Source organism: Symphalangus syndactylus, chromosome 10 (assembly GCF_028878055.3).
Source record: "Symphalangus syndactylus isolate Jambi chromosome 10, NHGRI_mSymSyn1-v2.1_pri, whole genome shotgun sequence".
Lineage (NCBI taxonomy): Eukaryota > Metazoa > Chordata > Mammalia > Primates > Hylobatidae > Symphalangus > Symphalangus syndactylus.
In genome coordinates this window covers 24,650,570-24,678,426 of record NC_072432.2, presented here as the reverse complement: position 1 = coordinate 24,678,426, position 27,857 = coordinate 24,650,570, and the positions used below count along the sequence as shown (strand labels likewise).

Genomic DNA, 27,857 nt, shown 5'->3' with positions numbered 1-27,857 from the left:
AAGGAAAATAGATCTTTCTCCCAAAAAGATACACACATTCCTATGTTCATCGGAACACAATTCACTATAGCAAAGACATGCAATCAATCCAGGTGCCCATCAGTGGTGGATTGAATAAAGAAAATCTGTTACATATACACCATGGAATACTACAGTCATAAAAAAGAATGAAATCAAGTCCTTTGCATCAACATGGACACAGGTGGAGGCCATAATTCTAAGTGAATTAACGCAGGAACAGAAAACCGAACACTGAATATTCTCACTTATAAGTGGATGCTCAACACTGGGTAAACGTGGACATAAACAAGGGAACAATAAGAGCTGGGGACTACTAGAGTGGAGAGGGGGAGAGGAGGAAAAGGGCTAAAAATCTATTGTGTCCTACGCTCACTATCTGGCTGACAAGACTAATCATACCCCAAATCTCACCATCACACAATATACAAGAAACCACTGATTCTAAAATAAAAGTTGAGTTCTAATGAGAACACTGGACTTGAGTTCTAATGAGAACTTGAGTTCTAATGAGAACACATGGACAAACAGAGGGGAACATCATACACCAGGGCCTGTCAGGGGGTAGGGGGATAGGGGAGGGATAGCATTAGGAGAAATACCTAATGTTGATGGGTGCAGCAAACAACCATGGCATGTGTATACCTATGTAACAAACCTGCACGTTCTGCACATGTACCCCAGAACTTAAAGTATAATAATAAAATAAATTCTTGTGTTCTAGGACCAACTCTGTCAGTACAAGTTTTATGAACTTTGGCAAAACCTGAGGCACTCTTGTTGACAGCTTCATCTGTTGACTGCACTAATAATATCTTTCCTGTGTATCTCTCAAGGCTTCTGAAGTTCAAATGAAGATTAATAAATAAAAAGTCTTTGAACATTAAAAGTTCTAGGTATATGTGAGCTCTACATACTGAGGTTTTTCATGATATTCCAAGTTTGGTTCCAAGAAGCAAATAATATCAAACTGCAATATTCTAGCTCAGAAATTATTAAAGGTAATGGTGACATAATTTGTCAACCTTCATTTTGACAATTTATATTCACCTCATTTGCAGTTAAATGAAGCAACAATTGGACTATGTTGCACAATTTTACAGGCTTAGCAGAATGAGTACATATGGCCCATTTAGCTAAGGATATTTTAATATATGGTGTTCATTATGAGTTGATCTCCTTTAACCATATCACATAGCTGATACGTACCTCCTTGAAAGATCACTTTTTCTATTTTATATACAGGTATTTATCAGGGTGTTGATTTTTTTTTAACAACCTATCATGTCTGACAATATACACAGAGAAATGACGATCCTCTGAAATGCATCAGAGCCTGTAGGCTCACCAGCCCTGCATGCATTGTCTTTAATGAAAATTTTGCCTGTCATTTTTCAAAAAAAAAAAAAATTATTTCAGGCCGGGCACAGTAACTCATGCCTGTAATCCCAGCACTTTGGGAAGCCAAGGCAGGCGGATCATGAGGTCAAGAGATCAAGACCATCTTGGCCAACATGGTGAAACCCCATCTCTACTAAAAATACAAAAAATAGCTGGGCGTGGTGGCAGGCGCCTGTAGTCTCAGCTATTTGGGAGGCTGAGGCAGGAAAATCACTTGAACCCTGGAGGCGGAGTTTGCAGTGAACCGAGATTGTGCCACTGCACTCCATCCTGCAACAGAGTGAGACTCTGCCTAAAAAAAAAAAAAAAAAAACTTTCATATGAAAAATACTTGTTTCCATTCTGTTGTTCTTTGAAGACACCTGTTTTCTAATTTATCTCCAATTAATACACACATACACACACACAGCCATCAATTGGTTTTAAATGAATTATGATTATAAACGAATTATTCAGAGAAAGGAAGGAATCTATCAAGTTAAATCACCTTACCTTCCCCTGGTGTTGAGATACACACACTCTGCATGTTTCAACAATAAACACAGATATTGAGTAAGGCTGTGGGAGTTGAAGGCAAAAGTAAGAAAACAAAACCCTTTTACTTACGGCAAATGAAAGTAGTCTCATCTGAATTATCAGCACAATCATTCACAAAATCACACAGCTTGTTTTTGGCAATGCAGTGCTTATTAGCACACATGAATTCACGAGCAGTACACTTTCTCTCTGGGCTAAGCAAAGGGGAGCAATCTTGGAAGGAAATATCATCCACTGCTACATCTCCTATGTAACTGATACCACGTTTGGCTCTGAAGACAATCTAAAAAAAAAAAAAGCCAGTTACAGTTAAACTGTCAATCAAGAAGTTCAAAACCTGGGCAAACACTAAGTATCAAGCACATCAAGCGTGAATCTGTTTTTTTGTTTGTTTGTTTGTTTTTTGGTTTTTTTTTAATGTCCCTATGTTGAAAACGGCCCAGGAAATTTAAGGATCATTTAAGACCTAGGTCATCCTCAACAACAAAGAATGTGGGAGTGGCAACACCACTGGCTCATGTCTAGATTTTTAGGATATGGGTCTAGAAAATTGGCAGGAGACACCAATCCACTACTGCCTTTGCCAGCTCTCAGATCTCAAACAAGACCTACTCCTGTTGTAGAGCACCACTGCACAGGAAAGCAGTAGATCAGATGACATAAAGTACCAAGAGTGAAAAGATACAAGTAGATTCTTTATTTTGCTCAATTCTTGTCATTCCTCAGATCTCTCCATTCCTACTATTTGAGCTAAAAGATAAGTCCTCAATACCATGAGTTTTTTTTTAATTGGACACATCTTTGGAATTGAAATGATTTTGATTTGCTTTTGATTCACGTATGTGATGAGCAGAATCTTCATGTGTCCTGTTGTTTGACAATGATTTCCCACATATGTGGACTTCAGTAGAATCAAGAAGAATGAAGAACAGTAACAGGAATCATTAATGGTTTTACAAATTCCATCTTCAATTTATTAACAATACCACTGCTTGGAATAAAAATGAACGCTGTTTCACAGGTACATAAAACATCACATATTCTGTAGTGTAGGATTTTTCAGAGAAATGAATTCAGTCTTTTTATTAAGTTATTCTGCAAGCTAAGTATGTATATGTTAACATAAGAAATATTCAGATATTTCAAAATAAATTTAGAACAATTAGAAGTGAGTTAACAAGGACAGTTTTACTTTAGTGATTTTGTACAAAATATTTACTGTTACCATATTTAGAAATATCTTTTGATCAATTCTGGACAATTATTTTTCTTAAAAGAAATTATTATAGTTTTTTTTCCTTCAGATGCGGTAGGTCTTTATACTACTGTGTGAACCTAGGTGTTCTCTTAACATGAGAGGTTGGAGTAATTGAAATCATGCCTCTCACATTATCAAAAGAAAAATATAACCATGTTCATATATTGACTTTATGTAAAAGGAATAGACTGCTCTTCATAGTAGGTGAGCTTGGAAAGAAAAAAAAAAATTAGTAAGATAGATGAAGAGCTTGAAAGTGATTAAAAAGAGATGAAACCAGAAAGTATAATAAGGACTACGACTTTCTTAAAAGGGAAATTGAGCCATGGAAAAATATTGATATGCAAAATATAAAAGATACTCTATTATCTGGATAGTCTAAAATTTCAATATATGCTGCAATGCTCTGTGAATAAGAAATCAGATAATGCAGTGACTGTTGCACTGTTAATTGGCTTATCTTCTTCCATATAGGTACAATCTCAGATGCTTGCCTTGTTCAAATAATCAAATCATCACTTATATCACAATGCTTCATATACGGTTGGTTCGGATTCCCTAGACTTTAATACTGAATGTGATTAACTGTTATTAAAAAAGAGAGAAACTACAATGTATCTTTCTTCAGACAGAATAAAGTCAGGGTTAATTATTTTTGTAACATTTGGTAGACAATGTAGCAAGGCAGTTGCACTGTGGATTGGTGGAAGGCCTGACCTTGTCTACAGTCAGCCTCTGCCATTTGTAGTTACATAACTAAAGCAAAAGACCTAACATCTGGGTATTTCTGTATTCTGATTTATAATATGGAGATAATAATACTATGTAACTCATAAGGTTATTGTGAAAGCGAAATCAGTAAATATTTTAAAAATTCATAAATCGTATGTAGCACTCAGTAACTGCTACATATGTGATTGCTCCAATAGTAAAAATTATTGTAATTAAATATTTTGTTTAAATTTGGGGGAGGTTCTCAAATAAAATTATACAAGCTTCCCAGTGATGCTTCATCATACCATTTCTAAAAATATTTTATATGTTTCCCCAAGGGGTAGAGGCAGTCATCTTTGTGAGACTAAAGAGAACGATCTTGTAAGAAATGGCAGAATCATGAAGAGTGCTCCTAACTAACCACTGTCTCTCTCGTGCATGGTGCATAGCAATGTGCTTTGCACGTAGGCAAGTGCTTAATATGGAAGAAATCACACATAAAATAGCAAATATTCACAAGCCATTAATATTTACTTTTAAGAGTCAAAAAAATCAGGGGTGTACTCTTCTTTAATCTCAATATGTGAAAAAGTAGAAATTCAGAATGGCTAAATTAATAATTGATTGTATGTGCTGAAATTGCCCTTAATATTACTTCAAACACGATTTTACTATACAAATATTTTACATGCACAGAACTAGTTAAGACTTCATCGCCTGGGGTGGAAGCCCAAGTACGGCAGAGTAGAACCTTCTACACATTCTTGCTGAGATTTCTTCTCACCTCAGTTTAAAGACCTGAGAGGCTGAACAGTTCGGATCCCTCTAATAAAAAGTTTCATATTGCGCAAGGCTATGAAACTGATATTCAGTCTTTACTGCTTCAGGTTGAACTTCCTTCTTATGCATATCCTAAATTATCTACAAGTGATTCATAAGAAAACTGGGTTCCAGAGAGAGGCAAAAGATACATGGGATTTACTACACCTATCATTCCAAGAAATTGGCTGTAACATTTATCAGTACTTTTATACAATGGAAGCCTGTATACTTCCACTGGAGTTGAGAGGAGCTGATCTATCAGAAAACGCACATGATTGCAGATGTATTTATCTGAACATTCGCAGCCAACTTGGCTACCCCAGCTGCACACGGAAGAGTGAAAATGCAATATTTAACAAGAATTTTATCCCTTCTGTCTGGAGATAAATGGCTCTAAATTCATGGAATTAAGACCCAGGCAGTTAAGACTAAGAAGAAAATGTTGTACATAAATGGCTCTATGTTCTCACTCTGCTTATTCGTATTTTAACAAATCTTCAGAGCTAAGCCTCATCTTCTAAGAAAATTCCCAATAAAACAACAGCCAATGGAGGTCTTGCTTTCTTGGTAATCCACAAGAAATACGCTTTGTGCCAAACATTTCAGCGCGTGCTTATTTCCAGTTTAAACATTTTCATCTGTGTACTAGTACTTTTCTTTAGTTATTAATATGTATAGGTCTGATCCTCTATTATCACAAATTCCATGAAGACAAATATAGCATTACACAATATTGTGCCTCCCAAAAATATTTTTAAATTAGGTGAATCTATTCCCTATGATAAGGTTTAACAATATAATATGTTTTCCAAAGACTGTCTTTTAAATTAGGGTTGAAAGAATTAAATGCTGTACAAGCTCTGAGAATATATTTGCAAAACAGAGGGAAATGTTCTTGATATGTGTGAGGCTGATTGGGGAGTGAAGGAAGGTTGTTATTCAAATTAAATGTTCCTAGAGGTACAAATATCTACTTGGAAGAAATTAGAGTATTCTGAAGTTGTCAATTCCTTACGTAAAATGCTCCACGGAGCGTTAAGTGTGGTGTCTACGCATCCACAGAACACATCAAGAAGGGAATGAGGGCAAGAAGACTGTGGTAGAGAAGGAAATAAATGAGGATGAAAAAAAATCAGCAGAACTCACTCACCCCATAACTACCTGGATTACACACCTGTGTATGTGAATGAATGCCTAAAAACACTTCTACTCTCTTCCACCGTGCACCTTGCCGTCCAGTTTGAGCCCACAATTTGGAAGTAATGTTATCTTTCTTGATGAGTACCTGCAGAGATAAATCAGGTAAAAGGCGTTGAAGTATTTTATCTTGAGAAATTGCAAATATGTAGAATTCTTCCAGTGATTTTTTTTTTTAGTTGCAATATCAACATGAAGTCCCGGAGAGAAGAGCTACAACATTTTTTATTAGATATCTTTGTTTTCTACAGCATTGTGCCCACAGGGTACCTCGCAAGCTTTGTACAATAAAGATGCGCATGAATATCTGTCAGTCAAGTCCTAAGGTATCTGGGCACCATTTAATTACGAACTCAACTACATTAACTTTTTAAAACACTGGCAACAGTAACAATTGCTGTTTTATATATTAAATAATATTCACGTGGTCAAATGAGAAAGTATGGAATTGCTTCCTAAAACACTCTTTTGAGAATGATCTTTCTCATTAGATGGTTCCAGAGACGCAGTAATGTTACAACGTCAGCTCATTTCATTGTAAGCGCACAGATGGGTGAGATGAGTGAGCATCTATTTATGCTGGGCCAGTAAGAGCTTCCTGTCCAACAGCCGTGAAACCAACATATTTTCATCAGTACGTTACCCCCACTGTAAAGCAGAATCCAGATTACTCTCAGCAAACTATTACAGCTCTTCTTTTAGAATGATACAAAATGAGCCATGAAGAGTAACTAAGGCTCATAGGAGAGTGGAACAATTTCAGATTTTAAAATAACTGACTTAGATAATATATTAAATGATTTCACAACATTACTTTTTAAAAATAGAACACATACAACCAAAGAATTATTCAGATAAAAGATTTGTGAAAGTTCTGACTTTCAAAAGTGAAGATGGATTTTAAGGATTTCATTATCTGTTTTTTTAATTAAGTTCACATTTTAAAAATGTAATTGGAGTTTCCAGAGTCATAGAAAAAATGTGTTACTAGCAAAACTGTCATGAAATTATCAGTCTATAAAATTCAAATTAATTTGGAACATTATCAAGGTCAAGAAAATATCATTTCTAACCAATAAGTAAAAATCAATTTTGAAAGGCATTGAAAAAAATTATAGCAAATGAGTCTTCTTTATATTAATACCACACTATAAACAAATCACTGAGAAAAAATATGTTCAAGAAACTTATTAATGCAACATTTCATGTTATTTTATTTATCCATGCACAAAAATAAGGCATAGATATCATTTTATTCATTTTATAATTCCACACTTACAAAATTTTAATCTTTTTAAAAAAGTTCATCTACCAATACCAAATTTTATACTGAAAAAAATGAAAGCATATTTCACATCATCAATCCTAACCCCACAATATTCCAGGCAAATAATTCTCATTTTATTGACAAAAATCTTACAGTAAGTTATAGTAATTGTTTTGCCTAAAAACATTTTTAAAAAGTCAATTTGCAACAACAAGTTTTAACGTCAACCCAGAAGACCATTTAGATGTCTGTAGATTATTAAACATAACCATGCATGTATACACACAAATATACTTTTTAACTGTTTTCAGAATGAAGTCTCACCTTATGATAAAAAAAAAATTCTAAAATTGATATGTAATTTAATATGTTTTTTGAAAGAAACTATGTTTATCTCAAGTTTCTTTAGAAAAATGAATAACAATAGCCAGGAAAATCCTAGAATAAAACAAAATAGCAGTCGGGGTAGCACCTACTACTAATATTGCAATCAACCTTTTGGAAAACATGACCTAGCAGTTGGTCACAGTCTGTATCTCTCTACTGGGGAAAAAAAAAGCAGGAAACTCACATCTAAACTTGTTGCAAATATGCTACAGATTTCTTGGCAAGTTAATAGTATTGAAAAGGGGGAGAGTCTTTATCAATAGATTGCTTCTAGCAAGATAGCCCTACTCTAAAACTGCTCATAGTACATACAATTCTGGAATTTGTGGATTTATTTTCAGACAAGGCTTCCTGGAAAGTAACACATAAGCTATGAAACAGAATAAATGGAGATGCTCCAAAATTGAGTTGGCTTCTTCAGTATAACTGATGTGTTTGTGCATATTACTCACAAATTTTATGCATTATTCTCTACCAGGGCATATATATACAGTATGGGAAGACAGGACTTGGGAATCTGAATTAATATTCCAGAACTGTTTTCTGGCCTGTATATGTTGGATCCCCCAGAAAAAAAAAAATACAGGACTTCCTGAAAGAATAGCTAATTCCAGAGACAAGACAGGATAAAAATAAGGTGAAGTTTGTAACATCTTGGCCAAATAGAAAGAATATGCTCAAAGAATACTGGGCCTTTTTGGAGAGACATGGAGGTAGGCTAAGAGGGACTCTTATTTCCAAATCTGAGACAATTTGAGGAGCAAATAAATAATACTACTAATAGATTATAATAAATTGACTAAAATAGAAACTTATGAGTCCACATTGATATAAAACAGTAAATGAGCAAACAGAGAGATGAGAATTTTTTTCCAACATGAATCCAACCTACAAATATGGACAGAATAATTGAGCTAGAAAATCACAATTAGGCAATCAGCACTGTAAAATTAATTCAGGCAAAAAAAAAAGCCACTACTGAAGGCAAAAATTTGTGGGTAAAATGGAGATGAAATCAATATTTTACATATCCTTAAAATATCTCTTCACAAAATATTTATTGATAACAAAAAAACCCCACCAAAGTAATGGGGCTTATAAGGATCACTAACTAATAGGATTCAATAAAAATAACACGATATTGGTTATATAATAGGAAAAAAGAGCTTAACACAATAAAATTAAACTAAAAGACATTTTATAAAATGACTTGGCTATCGGCTTTTAAATTATCAAGTTTATAAAAACCTAGGGAAGATAAGGAATTATTCCTGTTTGAAAAACAGTAGAAAACTTGGTATAATATATTATCCTATACTGGATTATTTTTTCTATAGGGGACATTACCAGGACAACTCATTTAAAAAAAGAAAATAAGATCTCTGAGTGAAGTGTATATTGGAGTTGTCTGTGCTATTCTTGAAACATTTTATGAGTTTAAAACAGTTTAATTTTTTTTAACAGAGAAACATTTCGAAAAAGACTATTGCAGAATGTAGCACTACTACCATCAAAGGCAACAAGAAAACACATCCAGATATTGCCCAAGTGTATATATTTATTTGACTGTGGTTATACTCAGAACACTGATACTGAAACCTGCATGTTTCAAATGTAAAATAGTGTTACCCAGAAGCTGTAACCTCAGCATAGAGACAACATTCATAACTAAATAGAATAAAAATTACTTATTAGCTATTCATGTCCAATTCTGCTAAAGCTTTTACTCCATCATACCACTATAAATCTAGTGAAGTGTTGGTAACTGTCCATTTTCACTTAGTAACAGAATATATTTTAGTGATACCAAATTATGCACTGTGAACTTTCACAGAGAAAATTCAGAAAATGTGATTGCCTAAGTAGTACCTGGAGAGAACCAACGGTGGCCCCATTCATATGTGTCCAGAACACCAAGGTACATTTTGGTCCCGTGAGTGAAATGGTAGGAGTGAGAATGTCAGCCGTGTCACCAAATTTCCCATTAGAACTGTCAGCATACAGGTACCAGCCATCTGTGGTATTTCTGGAAAAGGAATTTATCATATTATAAAAAGAATAAGAGGCTGGGTGCGGTGGCTCACGCCTGTAATCCCAGCAATTTGGGAGGCTGAGGCAGGTGGATCACCTGTGGTCAGTTCGAGACAAGCCTGGCCAACATGATGAAACCCTGTCTCTACTAAAAATATGAAAAAATAAGCTAAGAGTGGTGGCATGTGCCTGTAATCCCAGCTACTCAGGAGGCTGAGGCAGGAGAATCACTTGAACCCAGGAGGTGCAGGTTGCAGTCAGCTGAGATCGCACTATTGCACTGCTGTCTGGGCAACTAGAGAGAAATTCCGTCACAAAAAAAAAAAAAAAGAAGAAGAAGAAGAGGAAAAGAGGAGGAGGAGGAGGAGGAGGAGGAGGAGAAGAAGAAGAAGAATATTGTGAAACATAGAACAGTTTGTCACTAACCATATTTTATTGCTTTATATTTTTTCCTAAAAGTATAATGTGTTATATAGCATAATTATGGTCTATTACCTTCATCAGAAATAATACTTCTGCCACTTTGATTTTGAACGCATAGTCCTTGCAATGATATCAATTGGTAAAATGTGTATGAAATTACGACAAAGGCTGAAACTACCAAATCTGTAATAACTTGGTTGATATTTTTACAATAATACCACAAACATTCTAATCAGTTTTTAGAGCTCATTTTAATGTGAGTAAAATGAGGCCCTAAAGCACTGATTGCCTTTAGAAGAAACATAAAAGGAAGGAAAAAACATGAATAAGTAAGGGATGAAAAACAGGAAATTGGCCTGGGCTTTGACTTATCAGTCTCAAAGGGTTTCCATTCAAATTTACTCTCTCTGTACTGATTTAGCTCAGTTTCACTTCAACACATTTTAGTAATCGTGTATATAATTTTAAAGAATATCCTTTCTTTCCTAGGCCTAAATTAAAAACGAAAAATAATAATGAAAACAATAAATATGAATTCTTTTTGCCATAAAAGAATTTATGACCCAACTTGGACAATTAATTCAAAAAAGAGAATAAAACATTAAAGTCATTCTAGGTTATATACAACTTTTTGAAGCATAAAGAAGTGATCTGCACAGTTTGGGTATTCTGGCACTCTGCTTTGGATTAACTTGATTTCTTGCCACTTTCTAAATTAAATATAGATACTAGAAACTACAGAGTTTAAATTTGCTTCTTATTAAAGCTATTTTATTTTGAAAATTTTTATCATTTTGGGGGAATTACGAACAGCAAACAGATGGAAAGAGAGGTGGAAGCAGTCATTCAGTCACCATGTATTTACTGAGTGCTCAGTCTTGCGGGTCTTGCCAGTGGCTGGCTGTCCATGGTTCTAGGAATGTAACTGTCTGCAAAAGACACAGCAGGGTTTCGCCTCAGGCCTCCTCATTTAATAGATGGTCAATTTAGGGTAGATTATTTAACTTCTCTAAACATCTTAGTTTCTTCATTTCAGAAAATGAGACAGTTCCATATATGGTGTTAATAAGAATCATAAATAAAATATGTGGAATATCTAACACAGTACCTGGCCCATTTATATATTTTAAAAATGTTAGCTGTAATTTGTGGTTATGTATATATCATTCATTCTTCCGAACAAAATAAGTAGTGTCATGCAAACCACAGAGTTATGAGTTAATTTTTAAGAGGCAGAATTATCATTTATATTTGTCTGAATTATGTCTCAGTGAAAAAGCATTTCCAGCTTTCTTAAATATCATATGCTAAATATCCCAGTATAACAGGGATACCCAGAACAAAGATGTATATACTTATACATCCAGATACAAAGAGGCAACAGTCAAAAAATTGCATGCACATATCTATATGTATATGATTTATTTAACATGTAAATCTTTAAGCAAATTTCAGGATTATTATAATTTTATTATACTTCATTAAAAATTATTTCAATGTGCTACATCTAAATGACCACCAGGAAATTGAGTTCTACTTATGAGATGTAGCTTGAATTGTCCATTCCTCTCCAATTTTAATGCTACCACCTCATCAAATTTTTACTACCTCTTGCTTAGAATAATAAATCTCCTCATTGGTCTTTCACATCTACCATTGATTCACTCTATTCATTCTTCACACATCACTTAGAATAATTTCTTTAATGGAGACTGGATTAAATCATGTCCCCCATCCACTTCTTAAAACCTGCTAAAGTCTTTTTAATTGACACAGGATACCAGGAAGTGGGAGCAAGAAGGAAAAAAGAGAAGTTGATTAATGGGTGCAAACACAGTTTAATGGAAGAAAAAGATCTAGTGTTTGATAAATCAGTAGGGTGACTATAGTTTACAATAATCTACTGTACACTTCAAAGTGGCTAGAAGGGAATAATTCAGATGTTTCTAACAAAAAGAAAAGACAAATATTTAAGGTGATGAATATCCCAGGCACGCTGACTTGATCTTTATGATTTAGCTGAATGTATTAAATTATCACATGTACTCTGGAGCTGTGTATATCTATCATGCATCAATTAAAACATAGTTTTGAAATAATTAAAAATATATATTTAATATGCCTTACAAATCTCTACATAACTTATCTCTGTCTCCCAGTAGGAATGGGAGTTGGGAAGAGATGATTCCCATCATCCTTCCTGAGCCAATACAATCTGACTCCAGTACAACACTGCATGTGTGAATTACCAAATAAATTGATTTAAAGATTGAATGAAATTCCAACACATTCCCAATAGACTTTATTTTTCAGAAATTGGAAAACTAATGTTAATGAAATACAAGGAGAAAGGAATAGCCAATTTTATCATGAGAAGAACAGAGGTGCAGGATTTAATCAGACATCAAGACTCCTTCAGGACACAGGCATGCGCTAAGACTTCATGACAAGAACACCAAAAGCAACTGCAACTAAAGCCAAAATAGACAAATGGGATCTAATTAAACTAAAGAGCTTCTGCTCGGCAAAAGAAACTATCAGAGTGAACAGGCAACCTACAGAATGGGAGAAAATTTTTGCAATATACCCATCTGACAAAGTTCTAATATCCAGAAGCTACAAGGAACTTACAGAAATGTATGGGAAAAAAAAAAAAAAAACCATCAAAAAGTGGGCAAAGGATATGAACAGACACTTCTCAAAAGAAGACATTTATGCAGCCAAAAAACATGAAAAAAAGCTCATCATCACGGGTCATTAGAGAAATGCAAATGAAAATCACAATGAGATACCATCTCATGCCAGTTAGAATGGTGATAATTAAAAAGACAGGAAACAACAGATGCTGGAGAGGAAGTGGAGAAATAGGGACGCTTTTACATTTTCGGTGAGAGTGTAAATTAGTTCAACCATTGTAGAAGACAGTGTGGCAATTCCTCAAGGATCTAGAACCAGAAATACCATTTGACCCAGCAGTCCCATTACTGGGTATTTACCCAAAGGAATATAAATCATTCTACTATAAAGACACATGCACATGTATGTTTATTGCAGCACTATTTACAATAGCAAAGATTTGGAACCAACCCAAATTCCCATCAATGATAGATTGGATAAAGAAAATTTGGCACATATACACCATGGAATACTGTGGAGCCATAAAAAAGAATAAGTTCATATCCTTTGCAGGGACATGGATGAAGCTAAAAACCATCATACTTAGCAAAGTAACACAGGAACAGAAAACCAAACACCGCATGTTCTCCCTCATAAGTGGGAGCTGAACAATGAGAACACATGGACACAGGGAGGGGAACATCACACATTGGGGCCTGTCGGGAGGTGGGGACAAGGGGAGGGAGAGCATTAAGACAAACACCTAATGATGCAGGGCTTAAAACCTAGATGATGGGTTGATAGGTGCAGGTAACCACCATGGTACATGTATACCTATGTAACAAACCTGCACATTCAGCACATATATCCCAGAACCTAAAGTAAAATTTGAAGGAAAAAAAAAAAAAAAAAAAAAAAAAGCAGTTTTATAAAACTCAGGTTAGCCGTTTACAAATTCCATTTCATATGTGGCTATGAAAGAAAATAACTTTAAAAATTAAGATTTTTGGTCTACAAATGCATTAAATGTTTTAAATGCAATAAATGCTTTAAGTTTAAAAAAAAAGACTCATTATAAAGGTATAATTATCAGGTGCTGTGGTGCGAACATTTGTGTTGCCCCCAAATTCACATGTAGAACTCCTAAATACAAAGGTGATTATCTTAGTATGCAGGACCTTTGGGGAGTCGATTAAGTGACCTTAACGAGATTAATGCTCTTATAAAGGAGACCCCAGAGAGCTAGCTCGTCCCTTCTACCACGTGAGGAAACAGCAAGCAGGCACCATCTATGAAGGAGGAAATAGGCCCTCATCAGATACCAAGTCTGCCAGCACCATGATCTTGGACTTCCAAGCCTCCAGAACTGTGATAAATAAATGTGTTTCATTTATAAGTCTCTCAGTTTGTGAGACTTTTTGTTATAGCAGCCTGAATGGGCTAAAACATTAAGACAGAGTGGAATTAGAACAAGAACAAACAAACAATCCAGAGAACTATAAGAAATAGTTCTGAAACAAATCCACCTGTATTTGGACACCTGATTTATAAAAACTGTGTCTCTTGTGAAGTAGTGATGGAAAGAATAACGTTTTTTTGTAAATGAACTGAATGAGTTAGTTAGCCATGAGGGGGGAAAAGGAACCTTAACCGGTATTTCACAGCATTCGAAACTAATAAATTCCAGGTAGATTATACTTGGAATGAAAGTTTATACAACATAACAATATCTTCATGATGTGGGAATAAGAAAGTTTGTTTTCAACAGTATATAAAAATCACTAACCATAAAGGAAAATATTGAAAAAAGAGACTGCATTCAAAATAAGGATTTCTGTTTATCATAAAAATCAATATGATGATGGAAAGGCCAACCAGTCAATGGGAGAAAACATTTGTATCACATTAAATGAATATAACATTTATTGATTGCCTTCTTTGTAGCATGCACTACGCCAGATGTTCAATTGTGTGTGTGTGTGTGTGTGTGTGTGTCTGTGTATGTTATTATATGTACATACTTATTTAACTATATACCTACCAGCTAGAACTGGATAAAATATCCCAAAATGCTGATATATTTATTGCTTTACTTAGGGACCATATCCATTGTTTTCTACACAGGGTCTAGCAGACCTTCAAAATAGGTAAAATAACAAAGTGAATTTAAAATTAATAAAGCACATGTGTAATAAAAATGTAAGGGTGTGACAGAAATTGTAGACTCAGATGAAATTATACATAAAAAGTTGATCAATGTTTCAGGCTGGGGCAGAAATAAAACGTAAGAAGAGACAGAACAAGGCTAACAGATCTGGAGACCATGGAGAAATTACACGACTAGAGGTCAGAATTCTAGAAATGATAAAAGCATTTGTCACTGGTTCTTCAAATAGAGGTCCCTGTAGTAATTTCCCAGAAACTACACAAATAATAATAAAAAAACCCTAAGGTAACCAAGGTATAATTTCCCCAATCCAGCAGAATTCTAGAAAATTCAATCATAAGGACAAATATAAGATAAACTATGGAAACAATTCTCTAATATTACATATCTCTGAAATATCCCTTTCACCTGCAGGGAAAAGAAAAAAAAAGGGAGATATGTCAGGAGATCAATTTGAAAAATGCAAACAACAAAACTGCATTTTTGTTTTTATCAAACTGTGAACAGTACAATGTAGCAATATATCATTTGGTTGCCAGTCTTACAGGTATTAATTGAGGGCACATGATGTATGTATGATTCCTAATGGAAAAATGAAGAATTGCATAAACACTTGCCTATGTCTGCAATGAGATTATTCAAGCAAGCACGTGCAGAGGAAATCAGCTCCTCTCCTGGAATGAGTACAGCAGTAATGACCAAAGCTAACAGTACTGTCACTCATAAAATATCAGCATCCCTCTACCAGCCTTCAAATTATCTTTTCTCATACAGGGCGGGAAGTAGGACATTTTATAGAAGCATATCTTTTTCTAATAAAACATATCATAAACCACACAGTAATAAAGGTTTAAGAAAATTGTGCTTTACTTTCAGGTGTTGCAAAAGTAAAGATCCAAGGTAATAATGTACAAGTCATTTAAAAGTCATTATATAAAAAGAGATCTGATTTATAGTCCATGCTATTTTCACAAAAGTTGCCTAGGTCTTACAGGATAATCAGTTTCTAAACTCTTACTATCAAACAGATTAAGACTGTTTTTTCCTTTGTTGAGAATCTCCTGAGTAGTTACTCTAATTCAATGAGTAGGAAAAAAATACCCATTCAGGAGCAAATCAAGCTATTTTTCAGTAAGGCCCATCAATCTTTGGGCCTGGACACACAGAGTATGAGAGACATATTCTCCAGGATCAGATGGAATCTGTCCTTTGATTCACTGTGCTAGCTTAGGCTGTTTTAGCATATCTGACAAGACATAATCCACTAAAAAAGCTGTTGTGAACAACACTTCGAGCTGCAGAAAATACAAAAAACTTGCAATGGTCTGAATGTTTGGAGTCCATACCCCAAAATTTGTATGTTGAAATCCTACTCTCCAAGGTAATGTTATTAAAGAGTGGGGCCACTGGGAGGTGATTGGGTTTTTAGGGTAAAACTGTCATGATTGGGATTACTGTCCTTAGAAAAGAGAGCCTAGAACTATCTCAGCTTTTCCACCACGGGAAAACACAGCTAGAAGGCTCTATCTACAAACAAGAAAGCTGTCAGCAAATATGTCAGTGCCTTGATCGTAGCCTTATTAGCCTTCAGAACTGTGAGAAATATATGTTTGTTGTTTATAAGCAACCCAGTTGATAGCATTTAGAAACAGGAGCCCAAATGAGGCAAGCCAGCATTCAATAGTGCTAGTTTTCTTTAAAAAATTATTTTTAGTTTTAATTTTTGTGTGTACATAGTAGGTGTGTATGTCTTTACCGGCACATGAGATATTTTGGTACAGGCGTGCAATGCGTAATAATTACATCATGGAAAACTTGGTATCTATCTCCTCAAGCATTTATCCTTTCTGTTACAATCTAATCATATTCCTTTAGTTATTTTAAGGTGCACAATTAAATTATTGACTATAGTCCCCCGTTGTGCTATTAAACAGTAAGTCTTAATCATTCTATTTTTTGTACCCATTAACCATCCCCACCTCCCCCTTGCTCCCCGTACTACCCTTCCCAGCCTCTGATAACCACCCTTCTATTCTGTATCTCCATGAGTTCAATTGTTTGATGTTTAGATCCCACAAATAAGTGAGAGCACTAGACTTCTCATAGTTTCCACAGCATTATCCTGGTATCTGCAGTAGCTCATTCCTCGTTGTGCAGAACTGCTCCCTATTCCCACTACCCCTGTGTGATGGGGTTATCATCACACAACCCCATTGTGTGATGATAAAAGTCCTTGACCCACCAACTGCTGGAGTAAGTGGGCTTCATAAACATGCCAGACCAATCAGAGTTCTTGTGTGGGATTTTAGAATGTAAATTAATGAAAAAAGAACATTCCATATTTTTTGCCCAGTCTCCTTACTGGCTGACTCCCCAGAGTTTCGAAACAGCTGTGGCCAACTCCACAGCTCCACACGTGACCTCTCTACTCTGCTGTGGTATTCCAGAAGAAACCAAGAAAGTCTTGTTTTTGACTTTATTGGTCCTTTCCAAAATACACATCTGATCCTAATATCCTGCATAGAAATGTTCACTACACCTTTAATGACTCAAGGTGAGGTCTTTGAACTAAACTGTATGGCATTGCTCTGGAAGTAAATACACAGTGTTACTAGAATATATATATTTACCTGCTGAGCAAGTGTCCTTAGTAAATTACATAAATTTGCTAAGGAGTTTAATAGTACCAATATAAAGGAGGCACAGAGAAATAAAAGTGCATGATTTATTTAAGTAAAGGCATGAACCCATGAAATGGGTATATCTGGATATCTGAGTAAATTCATAGGTATATGAATTTAGTATAACAATATATTACTATACTATTTTAGTCAAATTGTACTATTTTAGTAAAATAATATAACTATAAGTAAACGTTATAAATAATAATTCAAAAATTTCAGCTAATATGGACTGTGTGCCTAGTAAATTATATAAATTATATAATACATACATATTATATACATATATCATATATTATATATTAGATATATAACATCATAATAGGCAATATATAATTAAATATGTATTATATATAATTTATATATAACTATAATTATATAATTATATTTATATATTTATATAAATTAATTTATATAATTATATAATTATATATTTATATAATTTATATATAGGTGCTGTAGAATTCTTATATATATAATTTATATATATAATTATATAAATTATATAAATTAAATAAATTATATTTATATAATTATATAAATTATATAAATTAAATAAATTATATTTATATAATTATATAAATTATATAAATTAAATAAATTATATTTATATAATTATATAAATTATATAAATTAAATTATATTTATATATTTATATACATATATAAATTAAATAAATTATATTTATATATTTATATACATATATAAATTAAATAAATTATATTTATATATTTATATACATATATAAATTAAATAAATTATATTTATATATTTATATACATATATAAATTAAATAAATTATATTTATATATTTATATACATATATAAATTAAATAAATTATATTTATATATTTATATACATATATAAATTAAATAAATTATATTTATATATTTATATACATATATAAATTAAATAAATTATATTTATATATTTATATACATATATAAATTAAATAAATTATATTTATATATGTATATACATATATAAATTAAATTATATTTATATATTTATATACATATATAAATTAAATAAATTATATTTATATACATATATAAATTAAATAAATTATATTTATATATTTATATAAATTATATAAATTAACTAAGCAGAGTCCAGATCAGCTGGAATTATTTTTTCCATAGCAAGATTTTCTTGATAAAGTGAATTAATTTGCATTCTATGAAAGCTGTTTATCTGGTCATATATAACACTTATAACCAAGGATCAACAGACTGGCACTTCACGTTGCACTGGTCTACAACTGGGGTCAGGAATTTTTTTGGTAAAGATTCAGATAGAAAACATTTCAGACTTTGAAGGCCATATGGTCTCTGTTATAACTATTCAACTCTGCCTTTTTAGTACGAAAGCAGCCATGGATGCTACTTAAAAGAGTGGTACGGCCATGCTCCAATAAAAACATATTTACAAAAACAGGCATCGGGTTGGATTTTGCTTATAGGCTATAGTTTGCTCACTGCTGTTCTGCAGATAAAGACTCAACCTGTTAGGCTCTGAGGATAACTTTCTATTCCAATTTCTATCTTCAATTTTTACCTAAGAATTTATTCGGACACCCAGATATGCCCATTTCATGGATTCATGCAATTACTTAAATACATCATGTCTTTTCATTTCTCTGTACCTCCTTTATGTTGGTCTTTCATCTGGGCACACTTTTAACTTCTGCTACTGGTCCTCCTTCCATAATACTTACTAATCTTCCACAGTATATTTCAAATGTACCCTCATTTTCAAGCCTTTTTAGATTCCTAGACTCAAGTTTCTAAACTCAAGATTTCTTGATTCACCTAAGAATTCTACAGCAACTTCTATGTAATTTTTTCAATGCATTCAACATTATAGATATCAATTCACTGACTACCTAGCTGTACGTCCAGTAAGTTATAAGTTATACATACCAATGCACACACTTTTAACTTCTTTATTGTAATATCTAGAATATCTTGAAAAGTAGCTTGAACTCAAGTGGCACTCAATAAATATTCTCTGAATCTGCTGCTAAATAAAACTGACAGAGGATTCTTGCTTTTCTGTATGAAATTCTCCTTTATGAAGTAAGGCATCTTGATTTTGAAAATACAATTTTAGCAGAGTGCTTTTAGATTAATCTTTCCTAGTATAGTGAAATAAAAATCATATAACGACAACATTTGTTGAAATGTTACATAACCACCTAGGGCTTAACCAGCTAAAAAATTCAATAACAAAGGTATCAGAGCCAACCATTCTAATTAGGAGCAACCACAGTTCCTGTTTCAATATTGTACGACATTCACCGGAGAATAACACTTTATGGGGCAAGTATAAACACATGAATAAAAAAGTCTAAGAAATTACATGATGTAATGTATTTTTATTTAAGATCTAATTTCAAATAGGACTTAAAGAGTCTCACTAAATAAATATTAGACCTTCATAAAACATTTTAACTGATTCATAATAGACATACATAGTTTTAGGTATGTGTGATCATTTAATACCTTCATATAATTTGTAAAGATCAAATTGGGGTACTTGGGATATCAATCACCTTAAATTTTTGTCTTTCCTTCATACTAGAAACATTCAAATTATTCTATTCTAGCATTTTGGGGAAAAAAGTCTCACTAAAGTAAATATAATCTTTGTAAATTAGATTTTAGGCCAAAAACATTAACATCTGAGATGTACGAGAACTTTAAATTACAGATTTTAGATCAGTCTTTAAGTTAGGAGGCTTTTAAGTTAGTACTAATATTCTATTGTTTAATATTTTCAATAAATCTGAGAAGTAAGGATTATAATCATGACTATTTCCTAGATGAGATAACTAAAATTAAATAATCTGCCAGTGGTAATTTGCATGGTGAGTGCTGAAGCCAGGATTTGAGAGAGATTGATGTGCAAATGTTGCAGACTCTAAACCACATGTTCTCTTAGTGTAGCACCTGATTTGGCAACATCAGCATCACCAGGTTGCTTGTTAAAACGCCAGTTTTTGGGACTTATCTTACACCTACTGAATCAGGAACTCTGGAGTGTGGGTTCAGTAATCTAACAAAATCTCTAGTTTATTTTGGTGCATACTAAATTCTTGACCTCTTGGAAGATGTTCTGTTTTTACAATGATCACTGTGGCTTTCCTTTTCAGCCATTGATCGTTTCCCTGCCCTTCATTTCTACTCATGTCTAACACTAATTCACCTACAGTAGCATTTCCCAGATTCTTCTGAAAGGAAATTTAAAATCTAATTTCATCTCAATGTCATCTAAATTTCATCTAATGTCATCTAAAATCAGCATACAGCCTACTAGTCTATAGGAGGAAAGCAGTGTAGAAGTAGTTGATGGGGTGGTACGTGTGTCAGATGTAAATGATGATCACCATTTTGCAAATGAGTCAAAGTTTTCCAGTCTCATTCTTACCTCCTTCAATATTATCAGGGTGTGAAAAAAACTGGAAAAGTATCTTACGTTTAAAATTTAAGTGGCTCCTATATATGTGTACTCACATATTGGAACACTATTTTTTAAATTTTATTATTATTATACTTTAAGTTTTAGGGTACATGTGCACAACATGCAGGTTTGTTACATATGTATACATGTGCCATGTTGGTGTGCTGCACCCATTAACTCATTATTTAGCATTAGGTATATCTCCTAATGCTATCCCTCCCCCCACCCCACTTTTCTAGATGTTAAAGACTGTGATGCCTTCAAATTTTAAACCCTTATACCTCTGTGCCATTATACATATACATATACACAAACTCACACACACACACACACAAATATATATACACATACATTCCTCTGTGCCCTGTAGTGAACCAGAGGTTAATCAATAGAGCAAAAGTAATAGCTATAAGGTCTAAAACTATCCACTCTAATGTGTTATACAGAGAAAGCTGACCCTTGGATATAAACATTCAATGGAAGAACAGATAAATTTGTTCTAGTTCTTAACCTCCTCAGAGGCACATTTACATGAGGGAATTCACGTGGTGCCATTTCTTTCCTGTGTTTTGCCACCAGAGTTCAGTTTCAGTATTTTAATGCGTTGTATATGTACTTTGTTAAGACGATCATGAATTATCACTGTTTGACCTTTACATTGCCCTACAGCTCTGCTCATCAGCAACTGCCTTTATGGGTTATTTACAGCATCATGGCCGGTGATGGAAAGGCCAATCTAAATTCTGAATATATAAAAGATGCAGATCATGGTGGAAGTATTTCAGAAGGCAAACAAATATCACCACAGTGTTTTGTGGCTTATCCCTGTTTTTATAATAACATGAGTACAAAATGTCACAACTGGAATTTATTCTAATGCAATGCTAGTAGTCAGATGGAAATTTTACAAGCTTTAACAGTTTAAATACTGTTGAAAGGAAACTTTTCTTTGATTTGAACATGAGCAGTGAATGGGTCTAATCCAAATGAGTCAAATTCAGGATAATTTAAGAGCATATTTTCCCATGTCATAAAAATATATCATTGCATTTCATTTTTACCCTGAGCTTTGAAACAACGTTGATTATATTGACAGAAATATAGATTGCTCATAATTTACATATTTTAGAATTTTATTGATAAAAATATTAAATTCTTGAACTTAATGACTTAATTTTTAAAAATATATTAATAAAGTAAAAATTATTTACTTTTAAAAATCTTTATTTTCTCATTAAGTCAGTAGAATATTTTCAGTTCATCACATCCTAGCAAATGTTTAGTTAGAAAATTTTGTACTTAATTTAAAAGGGAATAAAAGGTAATCACTAGCAGGAAATTTAGATATTTACTTTAAAGTAGATATGAGAAAAAGTAATTTTAAACCTAGGAATTTCCCCAAATTCTAGCTCAAGACATTTTTCTGTGTCTTTCTTCTTTTTTTATAAGACACTTCCTACATACTCATAAAAAATATAACCAAGGTTAATAAAAGTAACATATCTGTGCATGAGTTAAGAATATAACTTATAAGGGAATAATCCACAGAAGTATTAAAACTATATCTAAGCAGCTTAGGAAAGAACTAATTTCATCTGAAAGATGTTACTATTGTTACTGTATCTCTCTTGCCCTTGTCTTCAGCTTCTCCTTAACATAAATGAACTACTCTCTTTTGTCCAAATATTATGTGTTTCAACTTTTATCATTCAAGGTATCCTTCTCTTCTCATGGCCTAATCTGAGACCAGCACTAAGACAGATGTTGACTAAAAAGTAAATAAGTCAGTGTCATTTTCCTTGAGATGCTTACAGACTCATGCGGGAGTTAAGTGAATTAATATTGATGGTATTCTGGGACATGCACTGTAATATAGATAATACCCAGAGAAGGGACTGTGAGATCAGACTAGAGAGAGCCATCAAGGAAAGCTGATCTTGAACTCAGTTTGGAGAGATGATTACGAGATCATTTAATGAAGGCGCAGTGGCACAAAATAGAGTCATATTGGAAGAAGAGATGGATTAATTGCACGGAAGAAGTAGGCTGCTGTCTGAGTCAAAAATAAGAAGCCTGGGCCACACAATGAAAGATCTTAAGACTTAATTTAGGAGATGAAGAACAGCTATTTGGATGTCTTCTGATTTTCTTAAACTAAAGAATTCAAAACTAAGATGGATTATCTTCTGTGTTCACACAACATTCCTAATTGGACTTCTGACAATCCAGGTTTGCAAGTTTAAAGCTAATGGTCCTCTTTATCTAGCTGCTTTTTGTTTTTCAACATCCATTTCCAATTAATCATCATACTGTATTACCTTTACTTTATGAATGTATCACAATTCAGTGTTTAAATGTAGTTATCCCTTCAAATGTCCTTTCTAACACCGCTCCTTATTCATCACTTACACAGAAGATTTCAACAATGAAGCGGCTCCCATGCATAAAATGATGCCCTACTCAAATCAGTCTCTGTTACCAATAACGTCAGTAAAAAAGCAAATCTAAGCACACTCTTCCCTTCATTTCCTGTCTCTTTTATGACTCTACTGTTTGCAAAATGGTCCCAGTGTGAGGACCTTTATGCAGTAAAGGTTCCATTAGCCTTCTGACCTTGAATTAGATTTGACCTGTGCAAGACACTGGCAAGAGATTGGAAAGTGAGAGGAAAGAGTTCACAGTATTTATTTCCACAACTCCAATCCCTTTCCTCCCTGCCTCACTGAGGGACCTGGTCTCTTTTAAAGCCTTTTCTTTTGGATGGGGCAATTTGGTCTCCTTCCCTTGCCCCTTCGGATTTAGGTGTTGCTGGTCTTTCGGTGCATCATTCAATCCTTTGTAGTCTTTGCAGTAAAGTCTCTGATTAAATTCTTTGTGCCAACTGTTTCCTACCTGGGCCCTAACTAATACAGCCCCCATCCTACCCTTTACCTATCTTATTTTTCCCCATGTAGCCTACCATTCTGTCACAGGTTACTTAATACCACTGTACAGATAACCTAGGACTCTTCATTGATCCCTGTTTTTCCAAAATCTGTCAACTCTTTTTAGGATACTTTTAACCAGCTAGTTCATGCCATACATTTCTCAGTATTAAACACCAACACCACCTTTTCACCTGTTCACACAGTCTCAACTTACTTTCAATCTGTCTTTGACTATCTCACCTAAGCAAATACTTTTTTATCATTTCCTCCAGCACCTGGAATGGTGCCTGTTCAATATAGTACCTTTTAACAATAGTGGCCCATAACACTACTATAGATATACTGTAAAGAACCCTATATATAATAAATTTCAGTTATAGAGGTATAAATATGGTCTGGTAAATAGATATATTTTGGTAAAAATTCCCTCCCATATTTTATAAAAATGAAGTAAGCAGAGAAAATAAAAGAGATATTATAAATTCTTAAATATTGGTGAGTGTTGTTTTTTAAAGACCCTAAATAAAAGGTAAAGCCACCACATTGAAGGAGCCCAAGTTTCTACTCTGGTTACCATCTCTTCACTAAAAAAAAATTATGCTCCATGAATCACCTCTGTGAGAATCAATCTCCACTGAATTCAACAGGCAAGCATAAAAACAAAAGAAATTCTGGTTCATTTAACAATGATAGAACAATGTTAAATTTAGATTTATGGTAATAGAACAAACCTTAAACCCTGTAATTTCCAGTGCATTTGTCTTTCTTAATCCTGATTTGCAATACAAGCCCAAAACCCAGATTATAAAATATATCTTCATTTTTAAAAAATCTAAAACAGAAACATACTCATATAATATTAGTCTCTCATACTACCTTCTCAGTTCAGCTGTCTTTGACTTATTACATTCTTAGTACAAAATAATTGTTTTTAAGATTAAATTGCATTTCTTTCTCTGAATTTGGAAATTTACATTAGGTAAGCTCTTTTGATCCCAACACTAGACTAAAATCCGAAGGGCCTGAGATAGAAAAGACACACTTTTTCTCTGAAAGGGCTCACAACATAATAGGAGAAATGCGTTCTTAAGCCAGTAATTACAGAGGACAAGTACGGCCAGGTATACTGTCTGACTCAGTGATGTCATGCTAAACTCTACCTGGGGATAAGATACGGTAGCATCTCAAATCAGTATAAAATAGAGAATTATAATATCTTCTTAGAAGAAGAACCAAACAGCCTGCAGAAACTATTATCTGGACTGGACTAAGCTTAAAACTCCCACTAGGCCAAGTTTATCCTCCTCACTGTATCCACTTCCACTAATCATTCCCTAGTCTATTACTTCTTTTTGTATTTCTGGATATAAAGAAAGTCCTAGTATTTTACATCACTGTAGAATGAGTATAGATAACAATAACATACTATATAGTTTACATAGGAGGATACTGAATGTTCCCAACGCAAAGCCATGATAAATGCTTGAGATGATGAATATGCTAATTACCCTGTTCTGATCATTACACATCATATAAAATCAAAACAATTGAATGCATAGACATAGAGAATAGAAGCATGGTGTTACCAGAGGCTGGGAAAGGTAGTGGGAGTCTAGGGGAAAGGTAGGGATAGTTAATAAGTACAAAAAAAAAAAAAAGAATAATACCTACTATTTGACAGCACAATGGGTTGACTATAGCCAATAATAACTTAATTGTACATTTTCAAATAACTAGAAGAATGTAATTGGACTGTTTGTAACACAAAGGACAAATTCTTGAGGGAATGGATACCCCATTCTCCATGACGTGATTTTTTCTCATTGCATGCCTGTATCAAAACATCACATGTACCTCATAAATGTATACACCTACTATGGACCCACAAAATTTTTAAAAAAGATAAACGCATTACTATGTACCCCATAAATATGTGCAATTATTTGTCAATTAAAACCTAAATTTAAATATTCAGGAAAGAAACAACTTTAGAGTAAGGTTAGCAGTAGGTTGGTAGGTAGCAAAATTCTAATTCAATTTTTTTCATTCCAAACCCAATTCTCTATCCAATATTTTTCCTCCCCACAATAAAACTACGGGGGATAACTATGTCTCTGGCATTAGCTTCAGCATATTGTTTTCATTACCAATTTGCCTCAAAGAGCCATGCCATGCAGTTTGCAAGTAAAAATGTGCCTCAGTTTCCTTAAGAAATGATCATTCTTTGAATAATATCTCATCCACACCATGAGTTATATATCACTGAAACTGTATTTTATGACTGAATGTGTCAAATTCTCAATTTTTCACATCTCCCAAGCTAAAAAGTTAGAATTACTAGTTGTGTTCAGCTCAGCTCTTTCAAATCTGATGGACAGACTCCCTCCTGACAGTTGAGGGCTCATAGAAATTGGGTCCCAGCAGAATCACAGCATATGGTACAGATAAGACAGTAGTGTCAGGCAGAACTAATTCATCAAGTATCCCCCTTAGACAAATTAATGAAATACAGATGAAAATCCTTTGGTTCAGGTGAGAGAGTTTGATGTTTCTGTAGCTGAGAATAGTTATATCCTACCAAAGTATATAATGGGTACCCACTTTTGCACAATGAATGTGCAATGCATCCCAACTCAAGAAACAATAATATTGTTTATGTCATAACTGCAGACCCCATGCAGCATAATTTTTAAAATGTTGATCCCTTGTAATTCCAAGGTCTCTGTCATATACCCTCTGTTCAGCACGATTTGATGGTTTTCCTTCTGATATGGTTTGGCTATATTCCCATCAAAATCTCATCTTGAATTGTAGTTCCCATAATCCCCATGTGCCTTGGGAGGGACCCGGTGGAAGGTGACTGAATCATGGGGGCAGTGACCCCCATGCTGCTGTTCTCTTGATAGTGAATGAGATCTCATGAGATCCAGTGGCTTTACAAGGGGCTTTCCCCCCTTTTGCTTGGCACTTCTCCTTGCTGCCATGTGAAAAGGATGCACTTGCTTCCCCTTCTGCCATAATTGTAAGTTTCCTGAGGCCTCCCAAGCCATGCTGAAATGTGAGTCAATTAAATCTCTTTTATGTATAAATTACTCAGTCTGGGTTATGTCTTTATCAGCAGCATGAGAACGGACTAATACACCTTCATTTAATTTTAAATATATATAGAGAGAATTGGTTGAATGCTAATTTACCCAGCAGTATGCTGAGGACAGACAATATCAGGATTAAGTTATTTTAAGAAGTAGATATTATCCTCTAACAGGGTAAATACAGAAACAATGAAATGAAGATATAGATTGAAAAAGAAATGAAAGATCATCAGTTAAGCTGCCCAATAATTGCCCATAGAATACAAAATCTTTCTCACAATAAATTGGTTCAAAACTGAAAACTTGCAATACTTTTAATACTTTTATTTAGCTTTATATTGATTTATGCTCTATGAATAACTCCCCAGTGTCTCATATTAGAGCATATTAGGTCTCAAATTTCATCAAAATGTACAAAAACAAACAAAAAAAATGTTGTCAAGTCATAACCTGAAAACCTTACTCAGGGCATAAATATTTCTTATTGGTATAATTTTCAAAGAAGAATTTCAGCTAGATGTTTTTAAAAGTATTTTCTATTACAACAAAGGTAGTATTTCACATCAGTGTTAGATTGAGATTAGATTTCTTAGAATTTTTAAACAAGAGATCGATGTTTTTCTTATTGCCACATTCCACTGGGTGATATATGTTAAAATAGATATGATTTGCTTTCTGAGCGAGACTCCATATAATGGCAAAAGCCACAATTACTTCTGCACCAAATAAAAAGTTTCATGGATTCAGTTGATAAAGTCATTCAGGATTTGCATAGTAATGCTATGAATCAACTCCAGCTCAAGGAACCATTGAAAGAAGCAGAAGGCAATGACTTCAATGATTGTGGATGCTTTGT

General features: G+C 33.7%; 1 protein-coding gene across 1 annotated transcript in view; it reads right to left on the bottom strand.

Moving 5' to 3' along the window:
• MALRD1 (MAM and LDL receptor class A domain containing 1) overlaps window positions 1-27,857 on the bottom strand; it is a 690,246-nt gene that overhangs the window by 402,857 nt on the left and 259,532 nt on the right. The window contains exons 22-24 of the mRNA XM_063611006.1: window positions 9,471-9,627; window positions 5,925-6,035; window positions 2,026-2,239 (exon numbers count right to left, since the gene is read on the bottom strand). Coding sequence (XP_063467076.1) covers window positions 2,026-2,239; window positions 5,925-6,035; window positions 9,471-9,627 — 482 coding nt within the window. The remainder of the gene's footprint in view (window positions 1-2,025; window positions 2,240-5,924; window positions 6,036-9,470; window positions 9,628-27,857) is intronic.